The sequence below is a fragment of the Tetranychus urticae genome, chromosome 3 (genome assembly GCF_039701765.1).
Source record: "Tetranychus urticae isolate SD_2017Ah chromosome 3, NJAU_TeUrti_SD_1.0, whole genome shotgun sequence".
NCBI lineage: Eukaryota > Metazoa > Arthropoda > Arachnida > Trombidiformes > Tetranychidae > Tetranychus > Tetranychus urticae.
Window position 1 is genome coordinate 11587516 of NC_142960.1, and position 17055 is coordinate 11604570.

The 17055-nt window shown below is 30.8% G+C and overlaps 1 protein-coding gene across 2 annotated transcripts in view; it reads left to right on the plus strand.

Moving 5' to 3' along the window:
* The first annotated feature begins 2588 nt into the window (after positions 1 to 2588).
* LOC107370409 (venom dipeptidyl peptidase 4) overlaps positions 2589 to 17055 on the plus strand; it is a 51687-nt gene continuing 37220 nt past the window's right edge. The window contains exons 1-2 of one of the 2 annotated variants that reach the window (XM_015938402.3): positions 2589 to 2959; positions 12044 to 12280. In XM_015938402.3, the coding sequence (XP_015793888.2) occupies positions 12203 to 12280 (78 nt within the window). In that variant the 5' untranslated portion in view covers positions 2589 to 2959; positions 12044 to 12202. Of the gene's footprint in view, positions 2960 to 12043; positions 12281 to 13064; positions 13536 to 17055 lie in introns of those variants that run through there. The other variant, XM_089269634.1, reaches the window with a different exon arrangement.

Here is a 17055-nt window from a genome sequence, read left to right on the forward strand (position 1 = left end):
ACTGGTGTATGGAAAATGATGGAAAAGGTCTGGAAATTTTGATGGAGTGGGAGAAGACGATTGTAACACCTGGGCGTGTGCAAAATTTGAAACAGTTTAAACCAGGACAGCGAGTTAGTAGAAAAAAATTACATGATGCTGCCAAAACGCTTGAAAAACAGCTTGCGAAAATTGCAGAAGATAAGGAAAAGAATAGGTGCATGTTTGAATGTGTTTACTCTGGTGGTGAATATGGTAGCCTCGTTGAGCTGAAAGAACATGTCGTCGGTGTGAAGCATAAGAGCCGTATTTGGCGAGTCCAGTGTGTTGAAAGATTAGACTTAGATGAAATAGAGGATAAGTTGGAAATAGGGCTCAGCATCTATCCAAGAATTTTCCCTTGGGCCAAAATTACATATGATGGTATCGAAACATTGCGTTTCACCGATGAAAGAGTCCCACATGAAAGGAGAACATAATGGATCAAACATATGGTTGACTATCTCATTCCTACTTGTCGCCCTTTTCCTGGTCTTGCAATTGATTTTAGTTGACTTTCGAATTCATTTTTGCAAATGATTTTTTGTACTTAATTTGAAATTGATTTTGAATTTTCAATCGATCAAGGTTAGCTTTTGTATTGATTCTAGCTATTGATCTTTGAATTTATTTTAGAAACTTACATATTAATTTTGTCTTTAGATTTCCAATTGGTTCTAACTTTGAATTTTTTAATTTCTCTTAGTTAGAATTGATTATAGTTTGAATTTTCCCTTTGAATTTTCGAACTGATTCTAGTTAGTTTGACTTCTCAGCATTGATTTTTTCTTTTAGATTGATCTTTACCTTGACTTTTCTGTATTTATTTTAACTTTGAATGTCATCAGTATTCGATTTTGGTTACAAGTACTAAAGTCAGAAACTTGGTTTTAATTTCTACTTTCGGTTTAATTTCGACTGCAAGTTTGGTTTTTCGAACTGATTTTAGTTAGAACTATCTTCAATTGATTTTAAGTTTGGTTTTTTACATTGATTTTAGTTTCGACTTTTTCATATTGATTTTTAGTTTGGTTTTGCGAACTGATTTTATTTTTGATTTTTTTCAATTGATTTTTAAGGTGATTTCGAGTTTGCATTTTTCAGTAGCATGTTTTTAAAGGGTTTTAATACTGTTGGAGGCTTATAATGAAAATAAATAATAAACTTGTTCATTCTGAGTCTTTCTTTCTGACTAAAATCTATCCCAAACAAACACTGTTGGTATACGCAAAAAATGGAGAAAAAGGATTAGAGAAAAAAAAATTAATGAAAATAAACGCAAAATTGAAAAAATGAATTAATATGATGATTAAATTACATATTAATGTGAAAAAATAAATAAAAAAAACAATAATAAAAACAATAATAACAAAAAAACATGAAAACAAAGATTAAGAAATTATGAGAGAAAATAAATGTAATAATTTAGTTTGTCAGCTATTTCGTGATGAAAAATGTGGAGACGATAAAGCAATTCTTCGATGACTTCTTCTGTTATTGGGCGCTTCAGCAGACTGTTCCTTGCTTTTGCCAGTTTACATAAATCTCATATGTTCCTTGTATGCACTCTCCTATTGCCAATAAGCTTTCTAACGATATCATCTATCTGTTTAATTTCATTGTTGCAAAGAAAACCATTACAACTTACCAAAAACCAAAAGAGAAAACGAATCTTATTTCGCATCGGATGACATTTGAAAATAAGTTTATGATAGTGTAATCGAACGGAATTGTCAACACTTGGCAATGGCATCTATCAATAAAATAAAATAGGTTCCAATCGATTCAAATCAAACAATAAGTAGGTTAAACCAATACGTGATTTTTTATAAAATTTTTGTTGTATATAATCAATGACTGAAAAGTATCACAAAGAGTGAATCTTAACTTGATACAAATTTACAAGTATTGGAGATTTGAGAACCACGAAACTAATAAAATCAACTTGATTGGATGTAAAAATTGAATATGAAATTGATCAAAACTTCATCGGCATTTATACTAAATCCCATGGTCAAATTGTATGCATATCTGTATTAATCGCATGTGTTTGCAACGTTGTTTCAATTTCACTTCTCGTTATACGTCAAAATCAATTAAATTGTTTACATTTTGATGCATAAATTGCATATTAAAAAAGCAGTTTGAAAGCTAGATAACTCTTCCGCATCATACTGTATCAAGGTTGAACATAGCTGTTTGTATAACGTTTCGGGTTTTTCCGAGTTTAAATTTAAAAGTTTGTTTTGCTCGCAATGACCTTCATTTTCTAGTTTTTAATGTTGTTCATATTGTCAATAATAATGTCTAGTAGGGGTTAGATTATGTGCTAGGGTTAGATTGTGTACTAGGGTTAGATTTTTAGGTTTTCATTGGTTATCGAAAAAGCTGCAAACTAAAATTGTTTCAGAGTATTGACAATGAATGTCATACTTTATGGAAAATCAGCATGATTCTACAAGTTACTATACAAACAAACAGATGTCAGGACCAGAACATTAAATTAAAGTGAACTTGATCATGCGATCAATGATCAGAATTTCATTTGTTGTATTCACTTCTGTATTAATCTCGAATAAACTTGTGCAAACCTTTTTCATCAAAACAATTTCAACAAACGATAAAAAAATACCACATGTTGAACGGAAAGTTTAATTATTTACAAAGAAGAGTTTTCGACACTTAGAACTTCCGAATTTTGCTAAATGCCAATAATACAATTGGTCAATTTTGAAGAAAATCTAGTAATAAACACAACTTTTTCATCTAAAAACTTACTTTAAATCGTCTAAAATTTTGAACAAAAATAATCATGTGAAACTTTCATTGCGAGAGGAATTTCAAAGTGACATTTTTATGCCCAAAAATGGATTGTTACCTTTGTCTTGTTCATCTATTTATTTCCATTAAGGATTAAGCAACATTTTACTTCCAAACACAGGTAAATATAATTTCAAACTCTATCGACAAGCATTTCATTTGGTTCACTCGACTGGTTACAGATTGTTTCTCAAGTTGTTACACAAGTCACATGAAGCAATTGGTTAAATTGAATGCTGAATTCAGGTTAAGCTAAGCCAAATAAAGTTGTATTCAATAAAGAATAGTGGAGAATAAAACAAAATAGAAATCATTGTCAGTCATAAAAGTGTTTATAACTGTCTTTTATACTCTTATTTCATCTCATTCCATGAGAGTTCTGTTCATCATGATGACTTGGCATTTCCATCTGTAACCTTAAATACTCTCCTTTTCCCATAAGTTTACTGCTATTCAAACTCCAAGCACAAGACCAATATGCTTTGTTATCCCATGAGAACAATTACATTGTCTCTAATTGATATTCCATGGACATAATATTGGATGATAATAAAAAATCTTAGAAAAGAAGTAAAACGGTAAACATGACATTCATCATGATCAAGTGGAGATGAATCAATTTAGTAATTTGCTTTGCTCAAAACTCAGTTAAAAGAAATCTTTATTCTCGAAAAATTGTTGAAAATGCATTTGAAACTTGAACTGGAAACAATTTGACTTTCAACAGTTTCTTTCTCCTTTTAATCTCGCATTGATATTTAATGATTTCACCAGAAAAATCAATCTCAACATTCAATGAAACTTGTAATTGGTAGACAATAATGTAATCCCATCATTCCTTGCTTCTGTGGTTACTGTGAATATTAAGTTATCATTATTACCAAAATAGATTCATTCGCATAACTGTTCAACTCCCAGTGAACACAGAATGCTTGGAGGTGGAATGAAGAGGATAAAACAAATTTGCAGAAGAAAAGCAGAGTTGGAAGAAAAAGTAATGATGATTTAGTTAAACTCGAGTCAATTTTTAATGCAAAACTCATTTAAAATTTACTCGACTTGAAATTATTGTCATTAAATATTAGATTTGTTTCTCCTGGTTCATCATGATACTTTCAATGTCAACCTTTTCCCCCACTCAGAGTTCTTGCAATATCCAAATGCTTACATTGCGCTACAAGCAACAATAATGGGCATTAATGGTGACGCTCAAATGGATGAATATTGTACAGTAAAAAAAATGAAAAAGTTGATCATTCTTGCTCTTTTAGCTGTTCATCCTTTTTGACTAAACCTTAAATTCAATTACTCGCAACTCAACCAAAAGAAATGTTTATCATAATTTCTTGTCTTATTTTGTTTTCAACTTTTCTTGGCTCTGCATGAGAAGCAAAGAAAAATAGGAAAATGTTGTTAAATGTGTTTTCCTTTAGCTTTTGTTTTGTCTTTTGTCGCAACGAAAAAATTATCAGATTAAAAGTGTGAATGAAAATCGAGCATTAAATAAGGTTAAATGAAGAGCTTAAAATGTATGTAAACAAATATTAATGATGCTAATTGAGTTTTCTGTTTTTCACTTTTTCAAGATTCTTTCATGATAATCAAGTATCATCTTGAGAGCTACTTTGCATGCAAAGAGTGAAAAGGTGAACAAGGTTTAATCGAAAATGTATTTCTTCTTTGCATTTGCAAACATTCGTTGAACCAAATTCGTTGACTGTTTGATGGATAATTGGACAAGCAAATAGTTTCATTGTTTATCTCTTTAGCTTTCTCTCTGTTGATTCATCTTGAAATTGTACAATTCTCATCTTCAATTGTCTCTTCGTAAAGATGATGATGAGTCAAGTAGAGTTCATTAAGTGATTCAACATGAAACAAGATTTTTGATTTTTCTTGCTTTATCTTTTCTCCAAGCTCAAGCAGCAAGTATAAGTATTTTTTCTCACTCGTCCTTGTATTACCATTTCTACTCTTGAATATGTTAATCTGAATGACTGATGAACTGCTAAAAAGGAAAAGTAAAAAGGTGAAAAAAGGGTAAAAGAAGATTCATCAAGATTCATTCAAGAATGATGAATATAAATGGTTGAGAAAATTAAGTTTCAGGCTATTTTCATATCACCATGAATGGTTTTCATCATCTTTCCTTTATCTGTTTAACAATACAAGTTAAATGACTACAGTAAACATTTCCTCCTCTTCCATGAAAATGAAACTATTACAGATAAATTACATGTATTTAGAGTTGGACAATTTGTTAACTTTGCCTGATTAATACAAATAATGAAATGAAAGGAGAAAAAGTTTTCAATCTATTTTTAAACTCAATTGCCGCTTCTTTCAACATTCACTCATTTGTCTTTTGCAGTCCAAATGAAATTGTATCCAAACAAGATTGCATGAGGTTGCAATTTAGTTTCAATTTATTTATAAAAGAAAAAAAACTCAAATTTTGTTGACAATTTGTTCAAAAGGTTCAACATTCAAAACTAACCTGTGGCTCTTGCAAAACTCGTTTTAAACTATTTTCCAGAAACTCGACTAAAACTTTTCATTCATTTAAATGTTGCCAGTTCATCTTACAGTTATTGACGTTCAATAGTCTATTAGACGATGCTGAAACATAATCATGTTTAAACTGAAACATGAGCTTTGTTGTAGCAAGAAGAATGTTGAAACCATTGGGAGTTTGAAGGCTATAAAAATATTAATAACGATGTTATTCATAATGGTTACTGTCAAGAGGAAAGGCAAAGTTGACGTTCTGATAATGTATTGGCATTGTGATTAAACAATTTCTGGTAATAATTGACGAACAAGTAAAAGGTAAAAAAAATGTTGACAATTACTACATGATATAAATTACATTACACTATTTGGTGTGGATGAATAAAACATGCTCAGGGTTGAAGCTTTGAAAGGCTTAGGATGGAAGCAAGAAGAGTAAAACATCGATTATCATGGAAAAGAAAATATTGTCATTAGCATGAGATTCAGTAAGAAAATGAAAGTCGACTTGTTAATCAAAAGTCTAAATCCAATTTAACTTTACGTTCAGCTGAACAAACGTAAATTCGAGTTTCATTTATCAAAATGATCATTTCAAAAGTATCATGAAAAAAACATCCAAAATCAAATAATGAATTTAATCTCTCAAAAGTTCTGTTGCAATTATTTGAATAATTAAAAAATTGAACTTTTTTCTTTTTCTCTTTTGTTTCGTTTATCATTTACATGTTTATCCGATTCATGCCTTTGTTTGCCAAAGTTGATTGAACCACATCACTTGTCAAGTTCAATTGTTCATTTCCGATAACTTTATTCATTGGAATTGTATTGCATGCTATTTTGGTTGCCATCATTCACATCATCTTTCAAAATGTGAAATACTTTTTAGAAAACAAAATTTTTCCTTTTTTCGCTTTTTCTCTCTTTTTCATTTTCTTTCATTTTCAATGGCAAACCAACAAATTCAATTAACATTCAATAAACTTTTGCCTGTCGTAATGTATTGACAATCATCATTATCAACAACAATCTTTCAATGATGAGCGCATCTTCTTACCCTGTTCAGAGTATTTCTGGTCATTACTTTTCTTCTTCTCATTCACATTAAATGAACATTTTCTTTTACTTTTTTACTCTTCTTCTTGCCTTTCTTACCAATCGGTTTTCCTCTTTTCCATTCTTGCTCATTTGAGCTTCTCTCTCCATTAGTTAAATTACGCTTCTTCATCTGGATTATCTGTTATTACATTATTACCTCTACTTTTTGGCTCCATGATTAAATGGAGGTTACTTTATTTGCACTGCATATTGTTGCAACTTGTAGATTTAACCATCTTGTTCAGGGTGATAACATTTGAAACTCTACCAAAGCTGAAATTATTTTTCGATTTTTATTTGTTTTCACTTGTTGTTGTTTTCCTTTCAATCTTTTTTTAATACAGTCCCAGTATCAATTACACAACAAAAATAATGTTTCACTTTGTGAGGAAAAGAAGGAAGATAAATTGTCTATTATCATTGCTACAGATTAGAAAACTGTTTTTCTTCTCTTTTCATGTTCAGTTCAGCTCAATACAACTAGATACTAAACAATTGATAACTCATCCAATTTGTGTTCAATTAATGAACTAGATTACATTTCAAACCTTGAACTTGTTTAGTTGTGCATTGGTAACAAGCGAGCACTAAATTGCACCATTTGTTGGTAAACTTGAAGTTTTTTGCTCGAGAAACTTGTTGGTTATTTTTTGGTAAATTTATTGATTCTAAACTGTTTCGAGAATATAAACGAAAATTTAGCAAAAAAAGGTTTTTTTCGCTCAAAAACGATCTTTTTGCTCTATTTTTCATGATGGAAAATTCAACAAGAAAAAATGCAAGCTTATAAGCTAAGTATAAAAGCATTGTGAAAACATTTCCAATGAATATAATTCATTTGCTTTGTTCGATTTTTTCTCGTTTTCTTTTTATGCCTTGAACAATGCATTTGTGGAATGAAAGTGGCAAAAAAAGTTGATAATCTTTTGGCAAAATATTCAATAATTCAAGTACAACTGTGCTGGAAAAGGTGAAAGTACATCAGTGACAGAACATGCTAAATGAATTAAATCTGTGAGTAATTCAAGTAGTTTCAAGTAGACTCCAATCAACTTCCATTATTTACATTTTTCGAGCAAAATGTGATGAGTATCATATTGCTGATTTCATTTCGTTGATGAAACTAAATAACCTTGAAATATTACAGTTTTAATATCAGTTTTAGCCCTGGTGCCATGCTTGCAACATCCAACAAGTCACAATAGAATACAATTCAACAAAATTGTTTTTGAAATTTAAGATGGCAAGTTGTTGTGAAACTTCAGGTCTGACACAATTCCAATTTTGCAGAAACAAATTTAGCAGACCGGATCCATATTGAATCAAGCAATTGAATAAAAGCTTGGAATTTCATTATATGGAACAAAAAACACTGTTTTAGCAATTTTTTCAATTTTTCACGGAATCTATTTGGAGTAAATTACAAATGATTTTATCAAATCAAAAAGTTTCAGAGTTTCAATTTGTAGACTTGTAGACAAAAACTAGATACAAAAAAGTCATTCGTAGATCAGTCTTTTGATATAATTCTCAATAAAAACTCGATTTACTCCATATAAAAAATAATATAATAATATAATATATAAATGATGATAATTATTCATATAATCAATGCTTAAGATTTCACTTTTCAAAATTTCAATATGCTTGCTGCCACCCTTCGTCAATAGAAAAATAGTGAATGCCACACACTTTGAAATCATCGAAAAAAGTAAATTCATTCGACAACTTGAAGTTGATTCATTTCTCTTACAGCTGATCAAGCATCTTAACTCTTTCTCCTCTATGATGTTACATATAAGGTTACCACTAACATTAATTAACCTAGCATGTCAAAGAGAATAAAAGAAATTCATTCTGTTCTTTACGCTCACCTTTTCTCCATGAAAACCACCCACAAAATGACTTGTAATAAATTACATTAAGGTTCATGAGAGTAAAAAATGATAAACACTGAGAATGGGAAAAATAAAATTAATGAACAAAAAATAGCAAATATGAATCTGTATTTGCTTAGCAAGTAAATATTAGGCACAAATAATATTAATAGATAATTCATCCTTTTGATTCTCATTTCTTTCGTCCATTTACGTTTAAACAACATATATTTAGACTTGGAAAGTTTATCATCATTAAATTCATCGGCATGATTTTCCACAGAATTGGCAGTACTTTGCATCAATCCATTCAAACAATAGATTGACTTTTACACTGCTCACTAGAATCTGATTTGCAAAAGTTTGCTCACTTTAATTTCTCTCATTTGTAGATCAACTTTCATTTGGAAAGCCTTTGAATAAATAAATTGAATGCAAAAGATTCGAAAATGTTGAATATTAATTAAAATGAACTTTGAAGCAAAATTTTCAAGAATCACCGATTCAATAAGAAATATTTCCTTCTCCTTTTTTCAAATTGATAAGATAATGGGAATTGAAGAGGAAAATAAAATTTCTTGAGATTTCATGCCAATAATAATGCTCAAGGTTGACTGATTTACATTTAATCAAATCCAATTTTCGACTCTACAACTGATGTTGAAGGATTTTAGCATAAGGATAAACTTTTTTTTTTCTCTGTGCATTTTAAGACTTTTTTCAATTCCATCCAAGTTGACTTCTGAATTCATCTGTAAAATATTGTTGCAACAAATTTTATTCATTTTGAAAGCTGATAAATTTCAATATCAAGAAGTAAAAGACGAAAAATTACATTGTATTCAAACATTTTTTTTGCTCCATTCTTTTGATTCACTTTGTTTCTCTTTGTTCTTTCCATTCATCAGATAATCTTTGAAATAAAGACGAGTAGCGGAGATAAAGTTTAAATTGAATTGAATGCAACTAAAAATGATTGAGTAAAATAATGCAAAAGTTATTAATATTTTATCTTCCTCTTGTAAGAATGAAAAGAGCGTCTCATTTTTCATTGCATTTTCACCTTCACATATTATCATGTTGTTAGTTTTGCTACTGTTGATGATGGAAATGATGATAACAGTGAATCTCAGAATCATAATCACATAAAAACAGGAGATTGTAATAGGAAGCAAGATTATTGACTGTTTTTGATCACGAAATAATCTGGAAAATTGTTATTTTCCTCTCATTTTTTTCCTACTCTCACTTTATTCATTCAAGTTGAGTAAAGAGTAAAGATGCAATGTTGATGATGATGATGATGAATTCAGATCCCTTTTGAACCTTTAATATTGTCAAACTCAGATTATCATTGAAATGAGACGCTTAATTTTTTCTATTCCTACTCGACTATTGATTCTTTATACCCTCAACAAAACATGCCAGTGCATTAGAATCAACAGCATGATCATTGTTATCCTTATCCTTAGCCTTTCTACTTCTTCTCGTCATTATTATCATCATCATTATCATTGTTATCCTTTGCTTTTCGCTGTCTTCCCAACATAAATACCAGTCAAGGTTGGACAGGATTGTTTTTCAAAGTAAAAAAAAGACGAGTAAAGAGCAATTCTGAATGATCAGATAAAAGAGTAAAAAGTACAAAGTGGAAGTGAAAAGCAAAGTAAATATCGAGACAGCGAGCATATGGAAGGGATAAAGGTGGAAAAATTGGATGAGGATGAGGATGATGAGGATTGTTAAGTAGACATGAAGCTAACAAGAAATAAAAGCAAAGATGAAAGATAGCATGAGTTGGAATGTTAGCTTGAGCTGTAAAAAAACAACTGCATGTAATCCAAGTTGGAAGTTGTGAGACGAAATTGAAGAGCAACAGAAAATGAGTGAGAGAGAAATGAAAAAGTGTCCAAAACTGTGAACCAAAGTTGACTGTTGAGGTGATTTCATGAGGATTCATGGTAATTGTTTCTCTTCAAAAAGAGATTCTTGAGTAAACTTTACCAACTCTAGTTTTTTACTCTTCAATTCATTTACTTTTTCCCATCTCACTGTTGTACACCAACATTATTGTCATCATTCTTATCTTTGCTCATCACAGAAAATAGAAAATAATTTTTCACTGAAATTCTTAATGATGCTTTCTGGCTAGACATTATCTCCAAACCGTGCTTCTTCTGATAAGTTCATAATGGTCAGTTTGCTATCAACTTCATATCGACTTCAATGGTTTTCAATTTAATGTTCGTTTATAATTGAAGGAGAATAGCAGTTCAATTTAATTTTCATTTGCTGCACAAAAAACCAACTCTGACTAAATGAAACAATTTATCAAATTGCAAGATTCCAATACTCGACACATGTTTGAACAGATGGCAATAGATCGATTATCATGAATAGTAATGCAACATTCTATTGATCATTAACTTGCTGATACAATGTATTAATCCAATGAGTGGCTCGAAACGCAAAGTGAAAATTTTTCGAAAGCACTTTAGACAGTTAAGAGAACCTGAGCAATTACATTAGAAAACTCAATAAGGACAAAAATTCAGTTGAATAATTGAAGTAAAGTATGAAAAGTTTATGAAGAAGCAATTTCTTTCACTTATAAGATTTATTGACCGAATTTGCAAAATTTTTCAAAGGTTAACCTTTACAGTTGAATTTAAAATTTGAAAATAGTTGCAAGAAAAGAATGAAAATAATTTATTTACAAAACTTTTCACTCCCAGTCATTTTTACATGTTTACATTATCTAATGACCGTTACGTTGGTCAGTAATTATAAGTCAAAGAAAAGAAAAAGAAATTCGTAACAATTGTTACTTTGTTAATTGATACATTCTTTGATTTAGTTTGCCTTCTCAAACTGCTAATGGAAACATTCAAGTGATTAATGCACCAAATGTCTGGTATAAGTTACAAAAGATCACTAATTACATGATCAGTAACAATTAATGGACAAACAAAACTCAATTTATGATTTAAGGTTGGAAAGGAAAGAAACTCGGACACCATGTCAACAAGCAAAACCAATAATTCATCAAGATTCACAAATCTCATGAGATGAGATGTTTGACTTTAAATAAGTGCAAGATTACAAATCAGTGGTGAGAAGAGCGAAACAAAACTGGGCTAAATTGCCATTCCTGGAAAATGATTAAAGAGAGAATCGTAAAAACAAAATTGAATATTCTCATGAGATAAAAGAAAGAAGAGAGACAGAAAACTTCATTTAATCTGAATAAATCGTTTTTCCGTTCTTCCCTTTCACCATCAACAACATTTCAACTAATAATAACAATAATACTGAATAGATTAGGCAAACATGCTGAGCCTTTGGAGACTTGAAAATAAATTGTAAATAATTATCTCGCTCTTCACTTAATAATTACATTTTCTTTCGGGAATATTTCCAGCGAAATCAGGGAATGAAAAATTTGATTCAAATGCATAATTGAACTTGACAAGAATACTTGTTGAGTTTATCCAGGTTAAGGCAACACATTGCCTTTCCAATGATCAATTGAATCAGTTGCAATTCAATCACTTCATCATCAATGGAATGAAAAAATTTTCAATTTTTCATGAAAAGATTGTTTCAACATTGAAATGATAATAACTGGCAATGACTTGAGAAATGATGAAAACTGAATGTTTGCGTTACCTGGAACAATCCAAGCATATTGATTGATTCTTTTCTCTATTCTCTTGCAGTTTCACCAATGAAATGGAAACGAATTCAGTTTATTACATTTTCCATGGAAATTCACATTACCTGGATCATCGTCTATTGAAATAAAACTTTTGAATATTTCAATGTTTAACCATTAATGTGAAATATTTTGACACAAAAAGACAAACTAAACGATAAAAATGTCCAGTAAAGAGATTGAATCTGTCCAACCAACTCCACAAACTGAGATGGATGCTTTACTTCTTGGTCGTACAAAGGTAAAGACTAAAGTTTCATTTTTTTCCCTTTTCTTTACCTTCATGGTTCACCATTTCGAGGCTTTAAAAATTTCTGTAAAAAAGCATTCGATCGCACTGCAATTGTATTGAATCAACACCATGAATTTTCAATCTGGGCATTCGTTTAGTCTTCAACTGTTGACAATTGTTTGGTAACAATGAGCAACTCTAAATTGCACAGAAAAACATTTTAATTAGCAAATCGAGTTAATTTGGTTGATAAACTTTGATACGCTTCTCTATTCATCATTCCCATTCATCCTTTTTTTCACGTCTTTATCCGACTCTTTAAATCTTTAAAGCAAGCCAATTTCAAGCTCGAAATATTTTTAATTAAATTTTAATTCTTTACTCAACCCAATTAGCAAGTCAATTTAAATTGTCAAGACAACAGAGTAGAGCCAAGATTCATCCAATTAACTAATCAAGTATTTAGTTATTCCAAAGGTGAAATGATCAATGGTAAAGATTAATCTTATACAAAAATGTTGTTCAAGTTTGGCTGAAAACAGAAAAGGGAAATTTTCATTTTCCAATGAAAATCTTTTTGCGCTTCAATGTTTTCCAAATTTTGTTTACTCATGCTTGTTCAGTTGCATCATGCAAACACTGACTACAACCATGAGCGCTCTCTGTTGAGATTTCATGAATAGAGTCTGAAGTTTATATCAGTAGTTTCAAGAGTAAATACAAGATGTCACTAGATTTGCTGAGCAAACCACCAATTGTCTCAATGAAAAGTTCATCTCAGCTCATGCGAATTCGTCAGATGAAAGTCTCATTTTTTCGTAGACTATCTTATTCAAGATCACACTGTCGAAATATTTGATTGAAAAAAACATTGAAACGTTTTCTCCAAATGCCAACCAACTTTGCATTCATTTTTGGACGAACCAACATTTCGATTGATTGGTAAAGAGCGCAAAAGTATTGATTAATGAAGTGCTAATCATGATTTTTGGATTATCAATTATTCCAAGTTTATTTTGAAACAAGTTGCAACTTTCAGTGTTTACCTCTTCTGTTGAACAAATGGATTTCACGAAAAGTTGTCTATCTCATCGTTCAATATTGGAATTTATTCAATTCAATTTTTCTTCCTAACTTTTGAAATCGTTGCAAATTGACTTATAAACTTTTGTTTAATGAAACAAATTTACCCTTAAACTTCAGCGAACTGGATACTTTTGGGTCAACTCCGTCTCTCAAATCATACTATGCAATCACCGATGAGGTATGAAAAGAATTCATTTCAACGAAGAAATAATTTTCCTTTTGCAAAGTTTTTGAAAATTTTCTCTCAAAAACACAATTCTCATTGATCTTTGCATCAAAATTGAACGTTTTACAAACCTTTTCATCTTTGCTCATGATCACGTTTGACTAGAAGAAAAAGATCAAATTGAAACTTTTCATTTCAATATTGTTGAAATATCATTAAAAAGTGTAAATTTGCTTTTCCTTCATTTTTACCCACAAAAAACTCATCAATTTAAATTGAACCGATTTTACTTATATTAATATTGCAATGACAATGTGACACAATGGTAGGCAACATTTATCACAATTTGTGTAATGCAAATAACGCTAAATGATATTGTTGATCAACTATAATGGAAAAGAAGAAGAAGAAACTTTTCTTATTACTTTTTTAGATTCTTTCATCTTCTTTATCACATTCTTCATCTAGTTAATATCATCACTTTCCATCTCGATTCTTTACTCTAACAATGGCGAAAAAGTACAAAAATTATTAAAAGACTAGACAAAATTCGAAACAATATTGGCACATTTCATGTATTCATCTGATGTCTATCATTAGCAACAGTAATATTTGATGAAAGTTTTGTTGCCTTTTCATTTTGATGAAATCTTTGTCTATCAAATCTCATTAGAATACATTTTTTGACCAATTTACTTTTTTATTAATGAAATGAATCCAGAACAAGAAAAGTTAATCTTTCTCATGTTTCCCAATGAACAAACCTTGCGTGCCATTTGTTCATTAAATTTAATTATTACAAGAGAATCAGATTTACTAAATTAACGACCGATTCAACAAACTATCTAACAGTTCTAAAAATGAAACAGAGTTGCCAAGGATTTCATATTTGATGAGTATCATGCAATGGTGAAAGAAAAAGAATAATGAAATTCTAGACTTTTCAGGTAAATGTTTCCAATATTGCGTATTACCAAGATGATAGCAAGTCGATTAAACTTATAAACCATTGTAAATGCAAATTATAAATAGAAATTTGAATTTTCTATTTATCAAAATTTAATAAGCTTCTGAATCAATTTGAACAAACTTTCTGTAAATTATTCAATTCAAATTGTCTTCTTTCCGTTCATTTACATTGATTAAATGTACAGACTTTTCATCAATTTCATTTCATCATTTGAGTTGTGAGATGTTTAGTTGTAAAGATGATTCTAAGAACTAATATGATAAAGTCTGTTTGAAGAGAATTTTGGCGATTTTCGAACTTTGGAAATTGAATGTTGGTTTGAATTTCGAATGAAAGTTGCATGAGTTTTGCTAAAGCACATGTGTATCAAGCTGATTGATTTTCAGGGAAACATTTGGTGTCTTATTTTAGCGTTCTAAAAATAAATCATTGTTCTATTTGAAAGAATTTTATTTCCCATTTTCTGTGAATACTTTTTAATTTCTTTTGATTCTTTTGTATCAAGACTTGGCTTTCATTATTTCATGTTTTGTATTTTCTGATACATTATTTTACTTTATTTCCTCATTAAAATCCATCTCATTTCATGAAAAGATTGAGTAAATAATTTTCTTTACTGCTTATGTTTCTCATTTCTAAAGGGTAAAAGTAAATTTTATTTTCAAGATGAAACTGAATAATGTGAAAGTGAACAAAAACAGAATAGACTCAACTCGACAAATGAAATCAACTGGAAGAAAACATTTCCACAGACAATTGCAGTTCTTTTTCAAGTAAACGTTTTTCAACTTGCAATGTCTGAATAATGAACTTCGATTAAACTTTCATCAAAAGAAAACACCTCATAATCTGGAGAAATTCAACTTTTCAAATTCACAATTTAATCAACGTTCCAATGAACTATTTTTACACGAAATTTCAATCGTTGCTTTTCAATGAATAGGATGATACTTTTCAACTTTCTTTACTCTTTTGTTGCCTTCCATCATCTAAATTAAATTTAAAATTTAATCAGCTTTTGATTTCATCGAAATTGGTACAAAAAACTAGGAAAAAGAAGAATCTCTGTTGTCTGTGCTTGAAGATGTTAATTTTGTATGACACAATTGCAATTCATTTGTTTCTGCATCGATAACCTCGAGCTAAACAAAAAAGTGCAAAATAAACAGAACCAGTTCTAATCAATTAGTTCGTATGTTCGTAGCATTCATGGATAACATAGATTTGTGATCAGAACTTTTAATACAATTATCACTTAATTAACTTTTCTTTCAACGTTATCCTTAGCAAGCTCTTGAGTAAATCGTTTATTTCAATACAAAATATTCAGTTGGAACTAGGTTGAGAATGATCCAACCTGTATCACAGATTAAGTGAGATGTAAAGAGAGCTTCCACAGGGAAAAAAAAACTGGTATATATACACTTTCGCGATTTTCATTTAAACCATAATTAAATACAGTTAAAGTTAATTATGGCCGATCATGGTTTTAACATTGCTGCTCTTAGAGAGCCCCATCTTGCAGTTTTCAACCATTATGATAAACTTGTTGCTTGGGGTTCTAATGCTTCGACTGTATCAAATCCTGGTACGGAAAGCTCTAATTCTGTTCCAACTTTAGTTTCAATTGAAACCAATGGTTCTAAAGAGAATATTGCTTGTGATTCTGTTTCAATGGTGCCAAATCCTGGTATGGAAAGTCCTAGTTCTGTTTCAACTTCACTTGTAATTCAAACCAATGATATTTTGGATAATCAGATTTCAACTATTCCAAATGTTGGTTCGGAAAACCATGGATCTTTTTCAAAGAATGACACCAACATAACAAAACAAGACATCGACCAACTTTTTGACAACTATGGTGGAGATGAGTATTTTGATGACGACCTTACCAGCCCTAGCCCGGCAATTGAAACATTTTTTGAAATTATAGCCGACTCGAGTCCTGCGATACAACTTTATCATGCGCTTGCGGAATTGGTTTATGCATTGGTGACTGGCAAGTATCCATTAATTAAAAATAAGATTTCATTTGATACTTTAGAGCTACTAAAAATTGATAGAACAATAGCTTCGTTAACGTTTGGAGTTGACGAAGGCTCCGTGTAAGTCGGTGTTCAACAACAGAGGAGGTGGTGATAATGATGATCCAACGGAGAAGGTAAAAAAAGAGCGTGTCCCACTCACGGGATGGTTTGAACACGAAAAGGTAACGGGTAAGGGATATCTTGGCGCAAAGATCGACGCTAATCGCCGGAGTAGAGTCAGGTGGCGAGAATGTTTCGTCCACACTGACAACATAACGGATGACACAGAGCCGTGTGAAGAGGGATTGGGTGGTGATTGGGAGCAGCTCGTGGACGCCGAGGATCCAGAACAGCTACGCCCACAGTTTGACGACAGTTATCGATGTAGATGGTGTCCTGGCCGATACACTTCGAAACGGAATCAATACAGACATAAAAAAAGTTGTCGGGAGCCTGGAGCTCCTGGTCATATTTGCAAAGTCGGTTCTTGTGAACCTGCTTGTGCTGGGACAGTTGTCTTCATTACTGACGTTGA